This window comes from Miniopterus schreibersii (assembly GCF_964146895.1).
Source record: "Miniopterus schreibersii genome assembly, chromosome: 1".
NCBI lineage: Eukaryota > Metazoa > Chordata > Mammalia > Chiroptera > Miniopteridae > Miniopterus > Miniopterus schreibersii.
In genome coordinates, this window is record NC_138101.1 from 3,012,600 (window position 1) to 3,024,400 (window position 11,801).

General features: G+C 58.6%; 2 protein-coding genes across 3 annotated transcripts in view; one reads left to right on the top strand and one right to left on the bottom strand.

Annotated features, from left to right (window-relative positions):
* The window catches only part of PPP2R2C (protein phosphatase 2 regulatory subunit Bgamma), a 69,753-nt gene extending 64,413 nt beyond the window's left edge, over positions 1 to 5,340 (top strand). For both annotated transcript variants that reach the window (XM_081149275.1, XM_081149276.1), the window contains exon 9: positions 2,598 to 5,340. In XM_081149275.1, the coding sequence (XP_081005401.1) occupies positions 2,598 to 2,889 (292 nt within the window). In that variant the 3' untranslated portion in view covers positions 2,890 to 5,340. The remainder of the gene's footprint in view (positions 1 to 2,597) is intronic.
* The window catches only part of STK32B (serine/threonine kinase 32B), a 616,411-nt gene that overhangs the window by 77,804 nt on the left and 526,806 nt on the right, over positions 1 to 11,801 (bottom strand). The gene's annotated exons all lie outside the window — the stretch shown is intronic.

An 11,801-nucleotide genomic window follows, 5' to 3' on the forward strand; every position in this document is an offset into this window, starting at 1 on the left:
CTCATGCCGTGTTCTTGAGGACATCTTTGTGTCCATTCTCCCCTCTGCTCTTCCCTGCTCCTTACACCCAGCCGCACCCTCTCCTACTGCAGACATCTCCCCCTTGCTTCTGGGGGTGATGACCCCAAGTAGTCCCCCTGCTTCCCAGGCTCTGGGGAGCAGCCGCCTGATAGGGCCACCCGGGCTGGGGTGGAGGCCACAGGGAGAGGTCAGATGAGGGAGGGGAGGGTCCCCAGCTCTCCCTGGGGAAAGGAGAGGACCCACCTTCTCTTGCTTTCGCCTCGCCCCAGTGTCCCAGGGCCAGCACCATGGGGATCAGGAGCAGGGAGGAGGGAGGGAAGGCAGGAGCCCCCCGAGAGAGCTCAGCCCACAGGCATCTGGCTGGTGGGCGCCGACCACTGTGCTTAACTCCCTCAGGACCTGCAGGTGGGACCCGGCCTCGCACAGCGCCTGGAGCTCCGGGTGCCTTGTCTGGGGAAGACAGGCCTGGGGGGTACTGCCCTGGGTCGGGAGGTCAGAGTTCGAGCTAGCGCCAGTCTCTCTCTCTCTTTCTCTTTCACACACACACACCTCATGCTCCCACAGCCCTTTGCATGCCCTTCTCCTACCCGCAGGGGAGGCTGATCCCTGTCACCTCCCGGGCTACATGGCTGCATGGGGATCAGTGTGCCAATGAACAGGCCACACTCGCCCCTGAGAGTCCACTCGTTATTGCCAGGGTCAGCCCTGAGCCCCTGTTTCCCCACTCCCTAGCCTTGGGACACCCTGGGACACCTTGGGACACCTTGGGCCAGGGGGCAGTGTGGCCTCTCTGGCTCCCCCAGCCTTGGCTGCAGCGCCAGCTTCACCTGCCCCCAGCTCTGTCCCCTAGCGTGGCCTTACAAAGGCTGGGCCACAGAGGCCACCAGGACAGATGGTCCAGGTCCGAGTGGGCTCTCAGCAGGCTGAATGCTGGGGCCTGTCTTTCCTCCGAACAGCTCTGGGGCGGGGACCTGGTTGCCACGCCATCCTTCCAACCTGGTCTCCCTTCTGAGCCCCCAGTTAAGGTCAAGGGCACTCCTGGTGATGACCTGGCCGAGGGCCACACACCGGGTGGCCTCCTCTTGGCTAAGATGGCCAGGTGCCTGGATGCTGAGGGGCAGCCAGCGGCCCTCACGCCTCAGTGACTAAGTCACCAGACCTCCTCTCGATCTGGGGCTCAGCCGACCCCCTGCTACCACACTGGGGATCACAGTGCAGTGAGGTCTCCCGGGTCGCGACTGAGGGACAGTAGAGCCAGCCGGCCTCCCCCAGGGTGAGCTGGCCCCTCCGGAGAGAAGAGGCGTTTTCAGGCTGGCGGGAGGCGGGCTCCTCACGCCTACGAGCACCCCCACCTGCCGCCTTGTGCCTCCACACATGTCATTTAATTGTCTCAACAGCAAACCGTTCTATTCACACGGATTAAGGTTTTTTAGAGACAGGATTTTAGAACAGAAAAGAACAGAGCCAGAAAATACATCAGAATTCTCCGCCCACCTCCCCCCACCTGCCCACCTCCCTCGGTCTCCGGAGATGACAGATCTCTGAAGAAGGCGGAATCGATTGACTACCCCCCCCCCCAGCCTGGGCCACCCTCACCGCTCCCCAGATAGCACCAGAGAGGCCCCTCCGTGCACCTCTCCTGCCCCAGCACAGGGCTGGCTGCCCAGCGAGCCCTCCTGGGTCCTCCTGGACACCCTGGAATGCCCAGGGAAGAGCCAGTTTATGGAGGGTTTGCCCCCAACACCTACCCACCTGCCTCTGAACACGAGGTCAGAGAAAGCGGTTTGGGTGCCAAGGGAGGTGACCCCAAACGCACACACTGCGGGCGGGGGGCTCTGGCCAAGCCCAGCCTCATCGGTGTGACCACCTCCAGGCACCCACAGGCCGGGCAGTGGAGCCCCAGAGCCATGCTGGGCGGGAACCAGGAGGGAATTCCTGGCCCAGACGAGCCAGGCCCCCGGCCGAGTGAACGTTTGTCCTGCGAAGGACCAGAGCTCCCAGGGCTGACTTACTGGCGAGAAAGGAGAGGGGAGCGCCCGCTTGTTCTCATGGTGGGAACGGTGGGGGGACAGGCAGGACTTTCTCCCGAGGGGGGGGCAGGTGTGTGAACATCTGCGCAGCAGCTGTGTCCACGGGCGTCGTCTCTTCACTCAGCTGCTCAGGGAGCAGAGGGGCCGGGGCCTGCGGGGAAGGGCCGGCCTGGGCGGTCAGCCCCGCGGTGTAGCCCCGCATCGCGGTGTGGATCCCTTTGCTCCCCCGGCCCCCATCCCATGTGGCCTTGTCTCCTGACCGCCTGGGCTCTGGCTCCTGGCCCAGAGGGGGAAGCTCGGGGTCCTGCGAGGATGTTTGGGGCTGAGCCGAAGGTGCAGAGCCCCTCACTGAAGGGGCCTTAGCTCCCCGCTGGGGAGTCTGTGTGGCGATGGCAGCTGAGATGGGAGGAGGGACAAGGGCAGGTGTCCTGGAGGCGGACCTGGCCCCCCCCCCCCCCGTGGGCTCCCTTCTGCACCCGGGGTTCCTGTCCTGACAAGGGGCAGGTGTCCCTTCCCGCGCCCCCTGCCTGACGCCTCTCTCCCCAGCGTCATCATGACCGGTGCCTACAACAACTTCTTCCGCATGTTCGACCGCAACACCAAGCGCGACGTGACGCTGGAGGCCTCCAGGGAGAGCAGCAAGCCCCGGGCCGTGCTCAAGCCGCGGCGCGTGTGCGTGGGCGGCAAGCGCCGGCGGGACGACATCAGCGTGGACAGCTTGGACTTCACCAAGAAGATCCTGCACACGGCCTGGCACCCGGCCGAGAACATCATCGCCATCGCGGCCACCAACAACCTGTACATCTTCCAGGACAAGGTGAACTCCGAGATGCACTAGGCGTGCGCGGAGCCCCTGCCGCCTGCCACCGGCTGCCGCTGTCCCCACGCGGTCAGGCGGCCACCGGGGGCAGGAAATGGCGCCGTGGGGCAGTGGTCACTGTGGGGCAGCCCCGCCCCGGGCTGCCCCGGGCCTGGCAGCCTTCGCTGGGAATTGTTTAAATGAGTAACACAAGGAGTCACAGCCACAGATCGCAGCTTGGACGTGGTGTCGGCCCCAAAGTCCAGGGTTCCTTCGTTCCCCTTGACCTGTGTGCCATCTTTACATCATTAGGGTTTTTATGTCTCCGGGTTCATTTTTCTCTCCAGCGGCTCCTTTCAGGGGAAGCGGGAGCCAACGGGAGCTGTTACTCTCACGAGCCTCGAGCCTCAGTGGCCCCAGATGGGGCTCCGGGGACAGAAACGAAGCTCAGACAAGCCAGCCGGGGGTCCTCGGACGATAAAGGGAGTAATTTCCGTGGTCTCGGAGCTGAGGGCTCACCCGTGCATTTGGGGTTGTGGTTTCACGCCGAGACTTTGGGGACGCAGGCTCGTCTTTTAGGTTCTTTCCAGGTCTTTCCATGTCCCAGGTCTGTTAGGTTTCTGAGTGGAAAGGAGGGAGGGAAATCTCCCCGTGTGTGCGCCTGCTGGTCTCTCCTGCTTTCACCAACCTCTGCTGCGGGCCGGCCGAGTGCCAGGCCTGCCCCGAGGTCGCTTAGGAGCATTGATTTGACCCCTGTGCACCCATCGCTCTGCGGCAGTCGCTGGGCACCTCCTGGGGACTTCCACCGGCCCCTCCGTGGCCTTCTGGAATCCTCCACACACATCACCCACTCCAGGTGCCAGGCCCTGTGCCAGGTGCCAGGGATGGAAAGGTGAGCAGTTTATCACCCCCACTGCACAATGAGGAAACTGAGGCCCTGAACGATCTTCGGTTTGCCCAAGGTGTGCACCGACCAGGCGGTGGCTCGGGAACCCCGTCCAGGTCTCGGCACAGGTGCTTCCCTGCCCCTGCTGGCGGCTCACGTGGAAACCGAGGTCTGGCCCGCGGGGTCTCTGCCTGTGAATCAGGACCAAGCGGTGGGGCGACCACAGGGTTCCTGGAGAACCGAGGTGCCGGGTGCAGAACAGAGAAGCCCCGGTGGCTCCTCGCTCGCTCCGCCGGCTCCAGGAGCTCGGCCGCCCCGGCTCCCCCCCCCCCCCCACGCAGCGCCCTGGCTCCTTTCAGGTGCACCGCAGCTCCTGCGAAGGAAATTGCATGTTATGACATTTTAGGGACCTTTTCTTTAATGACCGCAGCATCCTCTGGGGACGCTCCCCCAGGGGCCACTGCAGCAGGACCAGCTCCCCCCCCCCACCTGTTGTCTGCCCAGGAAGGGCGGAGGGACCCGGGCTGTTTGCTTGAGAAAGCAGCCTGCACAGGCCCCCACCAAATCCAGGGTTTTTTTTGTTGTTGTTTTTTCCCCACAAGACGTCATCTGACCCAGGTACAGACCCACCTGAGATTCTTCTCCGTGGGTGACGGTGAACCTGTGTGTCCAAGCACAACACGCATGTGCACTCCCTTCCGGCCACGGGCACGGGAAACGGGCCTTTCCATTTTGTTTTCTAATCAACACGAATGAAGAATGTTTGTTTCTATATCACCGTAAACCCAGGTCGCCTGGACGCTATTACATGTACATACCTACTCTAAGTAAGATTAACGATCACAGGATCGGCTCCTCTCTCCCCCTGCTTTGCAAAGAGGTTCAGGAATGTGGTGAATTGTATAGAAATCTCGTGGAAGCCCAAATCCAGCTCTGGGGGCCTCACCCAGTTCCTGGGGTCCTTGGCACAGCCCGTCTCCCTTTGTGATTGAGATGCGGAGAGGAGACTGGCACTGGCAGCTGGAGGCGACTGCAGGCCCTAGGTCTAACCCTTCCCGTCTGCCGAGCACAGATCCTGCGCCGTCTTCCCGAGGAGGCCTGCGTGCAGTTCCCGGTTTCTAACTTCTGTTTTAAAACTCGGATAGCAAACCAAAAAGGAACAGAAAGAAAATCTTTTCAGAAGAAAAGCCTGTCTTTGGAGCCCCGGGAAAAAACATCCAAAGCAGACCATGAGTGATCGAACGCGTGTGGAGAAAAGGCTCGGAGGGCAGGGGGCAAAACCGAACACGGCAGAAGGACCAGTGAAATGGTCACGGACGTTGCTCTCTGACTGTTCAGATCTCTGCTCTTCTTGACTGTGCGGCCGTTAACGTGGTCCTTGTGAGGTGGTTGGCTGTCTTTGTTTTTATTTGAATTCTCTGAGGGCCAGGCTCTTGGTGGCGTGGGACCTGTGCTGGGGGAGTGGACAGACCTGACCATTTCGGACTCTGTAACTCATGGGTGCATTGTTTTCTTTGGTGTCTCACAGATTATCCAGCTGTTGAATAAAAATTATAAATATGTGAATACCAGCTTTTTCCAATAAAATAACAAATGTTACATCCAAAATGAGGCTCGGAATGCTGTTTGTTTATAATGAGGCCCACCCAGGTCGGTGGGTCCTGTCCGGAGGTGATATGCCTGGTGGATGGAAGTGCACATGGGTGCCGGGAAGCCTGGGCCGCTCGAGGCGTTGCTGCCTCCAGCTCCCAGCGCAGCTTTTAACCTTTTGGAGCTCTGAATTCGTCCCCGAGGAAATGGAGCTAATAATATCAACCTCCTTGTTCCAGGAGGGACGGGATCATGTCGGACGTGGCCTGCAAAGCCCAGTGCCTGGCACCCAAGCCCTCAGCATGTGGTGGGTGGTTTGGAAGCTGGTGAGCAAAACCCACCGTAATTCCCAAATATTCCCACACTCTCTCCAAGATCTTTTTTGCCCCTCACATCCAGCATGAGAATATGGTACAGATGAAGAAGTTGAGGTTCCAAGAGGTTAAGGAATTAGCTGGCAGCCACCTAGCTGGCATGTGTTGGTGCTGGGTTTTGAGCTTAGGCTGGCTGACTCCTAACTCAGGGCTCCCCTAGAAGTGCCTCAGTGTCCCAGGGAAAGGGAGCCTCAGAGGACAGAGACCATGAGGTGCCTGTATTAGCTGCGGAAGCCAGAGGGGCCCGGCCCAGCCTGCCGTGATGGCTGAGATAAACGAAAGGGCCTGTGGGGAGCGCTGCACGCACCCCTCCTGGGAGCCTAGGCCTCGCCTCTCCATGTTCACACGGGCGTTTTACACGCTTGGCCCAGCATGAGGAAGGCAGGAGCTGCTCCGGAGGGTCTGCGGGCAGGACTTTCATCGGCTGAGTTCATCAGTCACACAGCCCTCGGGACAGACCATGAAGTTGGAGAAAGCCGCTTCCTGGCTGTGTGACTTTGGGCACGTGGCTAACCTCTCTGAGCTGCACCTCCAGGAGAGGGCAGTGCCACTCCTCAGTTGGGATGACTAAGATAATAAAAAGTACTTGGCTGAACCCATGGTACCACCGTATGGGGCACGTGACCTGTTCAATCTCATTTAGGCCTCATGCGGTCCCTTTTGAGCTGTGGTTCAGGTCGTGGACCTTCAGGTGGGGGCAGGGGTAGCCTTGGGAATCCAGGTGGGACCAGTCTACCACACCCATCCTCGAGAGCGGAGCGCCTCTGCTGGCTGTACTCAGAGGGAGCTGCCCAATGGGAAGGCCAGAGGATGGGACACGAGGACCCCGCCTGCCATCTCTGGCTTTGAAGACGCAGGAAGGGGCTGTGGGTCAGGGAACGTGGATTCATCCCGGAGCTAGAACAGGCAAGGGCACGGATGGCCTCTCCCCGGGGCCTCCGGCAGGAACCAGCCCTGTTCACGCCTTGATTGAGCCCAGGGAGACCCATGGCAGACTTTGGACCCCACGGACTGTAAGGGAATAATTTGTGCTGTGTGAAGATAAGTTTGTGGTAATTTGTCCCACGGGCTAGAAAATGAACCCAGTTGGGTACCTTCATTCTGATCTCCCCGCCACCTGAATCCTTTTGGCCGATTCCTGCAGCTCACAGCTGAGGGCTCTCGGACGGCTCCGAGCACTTATGTCGAGCACACGTGAGTGGGCAGCAGAGGTGGGATCCGTCGGACTCCACGTTGCCCTTGCTGAGGGTGGCAGGGGGGACCCTGCCGGGGAGCTTCGGGCAATGCTCAGGGGGCTTGCAGCCAGATGGTGGCACAGAAGGCTGGGCGGGGGCTCCTACAAGGCCAGGGATGTGTGGGGAGCTGGGCTGTGGGCTGGGCGAGCGGCCAGGCTGGCTCCACCTGGGTCTGCACACGTGGACCGCCTTGGGCTCAGAGCTGTGGGCGACCACAGAGGGGGCCACGTTGAGGCAGGTCAGTAAGAAGCAAGGAAAATTCCTGGGCACATGGAATGGGGAAACTGAGACAGATGGCTGAGCAAATTGGCCGAGCAATTTATAGCAGCTACAGAAGGTCCCCAGGGGGGAAAGCCCTGGGTGCCTAGCAACAACAGGCAAAACTGATGCTGGACCTCACCCCAGGGTGGCCCTTCCTCCCCTGGCATATCTTTGGCCATGCCGGTGAGACCCCCCCCTGACCTTTCCTCCCAAGATAACATCTAGGCCTCAGTTCTGTTTCAGCTCCAGGCCCAGAAAAACAGCAAAACCAGGCCGGTGATGCCAGGACCAGCTGCAGTGACTAATGACCCCTGCCCTGGCGCCGAGCAATCAGAGGAGACCACGACCCAGAAAGGGGACACCTGGAAAAGCTGATGAATATTCTATTGGGACCCTCCCCTGAGACCGCCCCTAAACTCCCAGCCTTTAAAAACCCTCAAACAAAGGCCCCAGCGCTGGTGTCCCTCCTGGGGCATATCCACGCTTTCTTCCCTCTCTTTCCCTCTCAAGCCAGCGTCCCCTAAACTCTTAGGGACCCCGCCAGACTTGCAGCCAGGGGAGCAATGGGCAGCAGAAGCTCGTCCCAGGCCAATCCCCTGATCCTGTCTCCGAGGCCCCTTTTCTCTGACTCTTGGCTCACTTCTTTCCCATGACGTTTCTAGGCAGACGAAGCCGCCCCGCCCAGGCTCCCTCCTGTCGCATCTACTACCCCAACCTCCCTTGTTTCACTGTCCCCAGCTTTTCTAGACGTCCTCTCACAATCACCTGGACGCGTGTTGAGAAATCTTTCCTGCACGATGCCAAGGACCCCACACTACAGGCCGGCCCGAGGCAGACCTGCTCTGGGCTGGTTCTCTTTGCAGTAACAACGTGAAGTAATGCTCAGACTCTGCTCCCTCCCCAGGCCTCTCCCAACCACAGACCATCATCTCAGATGAAAGTGTCCCTGTCGTCCCATCTGTCCTCAGCTTGGGAGCTCCGAGGCCCCTCACGCCCACTGGGCCCCGTCCCTGAGCCCTGGCCTGGCGTGCGGGCCACTCGGTGATCCGCCCAGCCAGCTGCCAGCATTCTTTCCCTCCAGGGTCCGTGTTAACCTCGGGCACCTGTGAGCCGCGCCCCGCACCACGCGCGGTTCACCCCATTCCATCGCACAGGCACCCTAAAACAGGGTGCTGTGACTTCCCTCACTTCACAGACGAGGAAACTGAGGCACAAAGGGGGGGTGACTTGCCCGAGGTTGCAAACTTGTGAGTCTTGGAGCCAGGATGGGACGAACCCCAGGCAGCCTGGCCCCAAACGGGGTCCTGGACTCTCTGCCACCTGAACCAGGTCCCTGAAGGTGACTTCTGATGGACGCCTGGGGTCAGCTGCCTGGAACTAAGTCTGTCCCTGCCCCCCCCCCCCCAACTGGGTCAGGGCCCGCAGAAGTTCAGAAACCTGGGGAAAACTTGAACAAAGGCTCGTCAGCTCCTGGGGGGGTTTCCTAGCAACCGAGAAGCTTTTAGCGCTCAGAGTCATTGCCTAAGTGGTGAGTGACTCATTTCCAACAGCTCTGTCCTCCTGGAAAACAAAGCCCTATTATCTGCACCTGGATCCCGCTAGAACCCGGCCCACACAGTCAGGTGGCGCTGCCTTTTAGAGAGGGACTGAAGTCTGCAGCTGGGGGTGGGGGGCAATGAAAGTAAAAGTGGAAATGAGAGAATCTGTTACTGACATTAAGCCCAAAGTGTTAAACATGCAAAATAGGCATGGATGCTGGAGAAGTAAATCGTTAGCTTAATACCTTTGTAAGGCCACCCGAGGTGCCCGTGACCGTGACATCTATGAATGCGCCAAATGAGAACCACCTCGCCTTGGGAGGACCACCATTTATCTTTGCAAATCCGCTGATTCACTTATTCATCTGTGGACGCAAAGGGGCCACACGCTAACCTGAGGAGCCCGGGGGAGGCCTGTGTGGCGACCTGGCAAACTCAGAGACCTAAAGTAACCACAAAGGATGGTCGGAGATTAAAGCTTTTTAACTAAAAGCAGTTTATGGTGGGTAGTCATGTCCTAGGCCGGTATCTTCCCTGACAAAAGTCAATCTTTACCTTACCTGAGCCTGTTTATTGCCTTTTTGCATCTATGATAACATATCTTTGGAATATCAAAGTAATTTTCCTTTTCCCAGACCCCTCAAAGCACAGGCCCTGCTCTGCAGGGACCACACATCCCCTCGTTGTTACTGAGTTAATTGTTGACTGTTAACTGTCCTGCACCCACCTGAGTAAAAGAAGCGTTTCCATCATTTTACTTTCTATCCAACCCCAGAGGTTTCCCTGCCCTGCCCTCTCCCACCTCCCCGATCTGTCACCACTGGACTTCATGTGACCCTCTCCCGTCTCCTCCTTTGATTGTAATGCCTAAAACAAGGTGCAAAACCGCCATTCTCCGCAGCAGCATCTCAGTACATTGAGGTTTTGCTTCCCGACAATTGTTGACAGTTTTGGCTCAAATAAACGCACAAAAACTCTTCACAGGTTTGAATGATTTCTTACATTAACACACCCAACAGGTGTTGTCTGAGCACCTACCAGGTGAGCAGCACTGAGGCGGGGGGCCCAGAGCAGGGACCCGCAGCCCCACTGCTGGCCGGGATTCACATCCTGGCTTTGATGAGCTGTGGGTCTTGGGGACATTACCTGCTCTTGCTGTGCCTGGGGCTCCCACACCCGGGGCAGGGGTGGTGAGGCCCAGCCCTGAGCAGATAACCGGGCATGCTGTTGACTGTTGCTGCCCCTTGCGGCCCGCACAGTCCTTCCAGGAGGTCCAAGGACAGCTCCACGGGCAGTGTTCTGAAGAGGGAATTCGACACCCAGGAAAATGTTGATTTCTCCATGGCCCAGTAAGAAAGGAACAGGCTTGGGCTCCCACCTTAGCTCTGCCATGGGACTTTGGGCAAGTCATTGAACCTGTAAGAATTCTCATGGACAAGGTTGGCGGGGGAGGCATGAGACCTAGTTGCGGGGACCAAATGACCTCATGTAAACAGTGCCAGACCCGCGGTGGTGCTCAGAAACCTAGGTCCCTCCCCTCGCAGAGGGCGGGTCAGGCCCTCCTGGGGGACACCTGGTCCTGGGTCGCAGGCAGCAGCCTGTTTATCAACAGGAAAGGGGGATGGTGAACACATCCGGAGCCCTGGGGCCATGAGGGTCAACGGTGTTCTGATGTTTGCGGGTCCGTGGAAGTGGTCCGACCTCCAGAACCAGAGGACAACAGCTGGCCCTGTCTGCTCCGAGCGGGGATGGCCTTTCAGTGTCTCTTCTCCAAACCGAGACCATCTTCCCAGAGCTCAGCGACCTTACCCGGCTCCGGCTGCTTGCAGGACTGGTCCACTCCCCCGGCCTCTGACCTCAGGCTCTGTCCTCTGCTACCAGCTGGCATCGGGGCCGTGCCCAAGGCCTCCCAGTGGTGCCCTGGCTGGTGAATAGCCTTCCTCAGGCCTTGCCAAATCTAGTTCCTTCCCGTGTTCCGAGTGGGCACACCCCGAGCCCTCCCAGAAGCCTCCTGACCCGTCTCCCCCCCGGGCTGGAGGTGCCTCCCTCGGGCTCCCACTGCCTGCTCTGAATGGGGGCCCCTCGCGTGCAGCTCGGGTGCTTTTCATGGGGGCATGACCTGGGTTTGACTCAGACTGGATCGGCCACATCTGCTGAGCATCACAGGGCAGTAAATATTTGTTCAAGGCTCAGTAGTTAAGTTAAATAATGTTTAGATGGTAGGTCACAGGTATTGGCCAAGTTTTCCTGAATGTGCAGCCGTGAGGGATGAAACCCGTGATGCAGGGAGAAGGCGGGACTGTGCTCCCAGGGTGCGTGGGGGGGTGTCGGGGAGGGGCAAACAGAGCGTCATCAGGCATCCGGCCCTCTGCCTCGATTAAGCCACTCTGACCAGTTCCACTCTAAACATGGTTATCTTCACAAAACGTAAGTTTTTAAAAAGCTAGAAGGGACAATTCATCCGGCCCTGAAGTTCCATTTTTAACTCTTTTTTTAAAACGTTTAGTGAGCATTGACTAGTGTCCGGCCCTATTCTATCCACTCTGCAAGAAAATGAACTCATTTAAGCCTAAAAACAACTAATGAGGCAGGTCCTGCTATATCCTCAGCTCACAGAAGAGGAAACAGGCCTGGAAAGCACGAGCCTGCCCCAGGTCACAGCTGAGGGCCCAGGAGGGGGTTCCCACTAAGCAGCTGCCTGTTCTCGCCTGCTGTGTATGTGGCACCTGAACTCACAATGAACACTCTTCACTTGGGCTGGGGTCCTGCACACCACTCCGTTTCTAAAAAGCGTTTTATTACTGCCCAGCCAGGGCCAGCGTGGCTCGGTGGTTAAACATCGACCACTGTAAGATTCTGGGTCAGGGCCCATGCCCAGGTTTCAGGCTCGATCCCCAGTCGGGGGTGCAGGAGGCAGCCGATCAATGACTGACCGACCTTTCCTTTCTCTGAAATTAATAAAAATATATTTTTTTAAAAGTTTCAATACTAAATTTTGGAAACCACTGACCAAGCTCAGGCTTCCCATTTCACAGATGGGGACACTGAGGCCCGGGGACAGATTGAA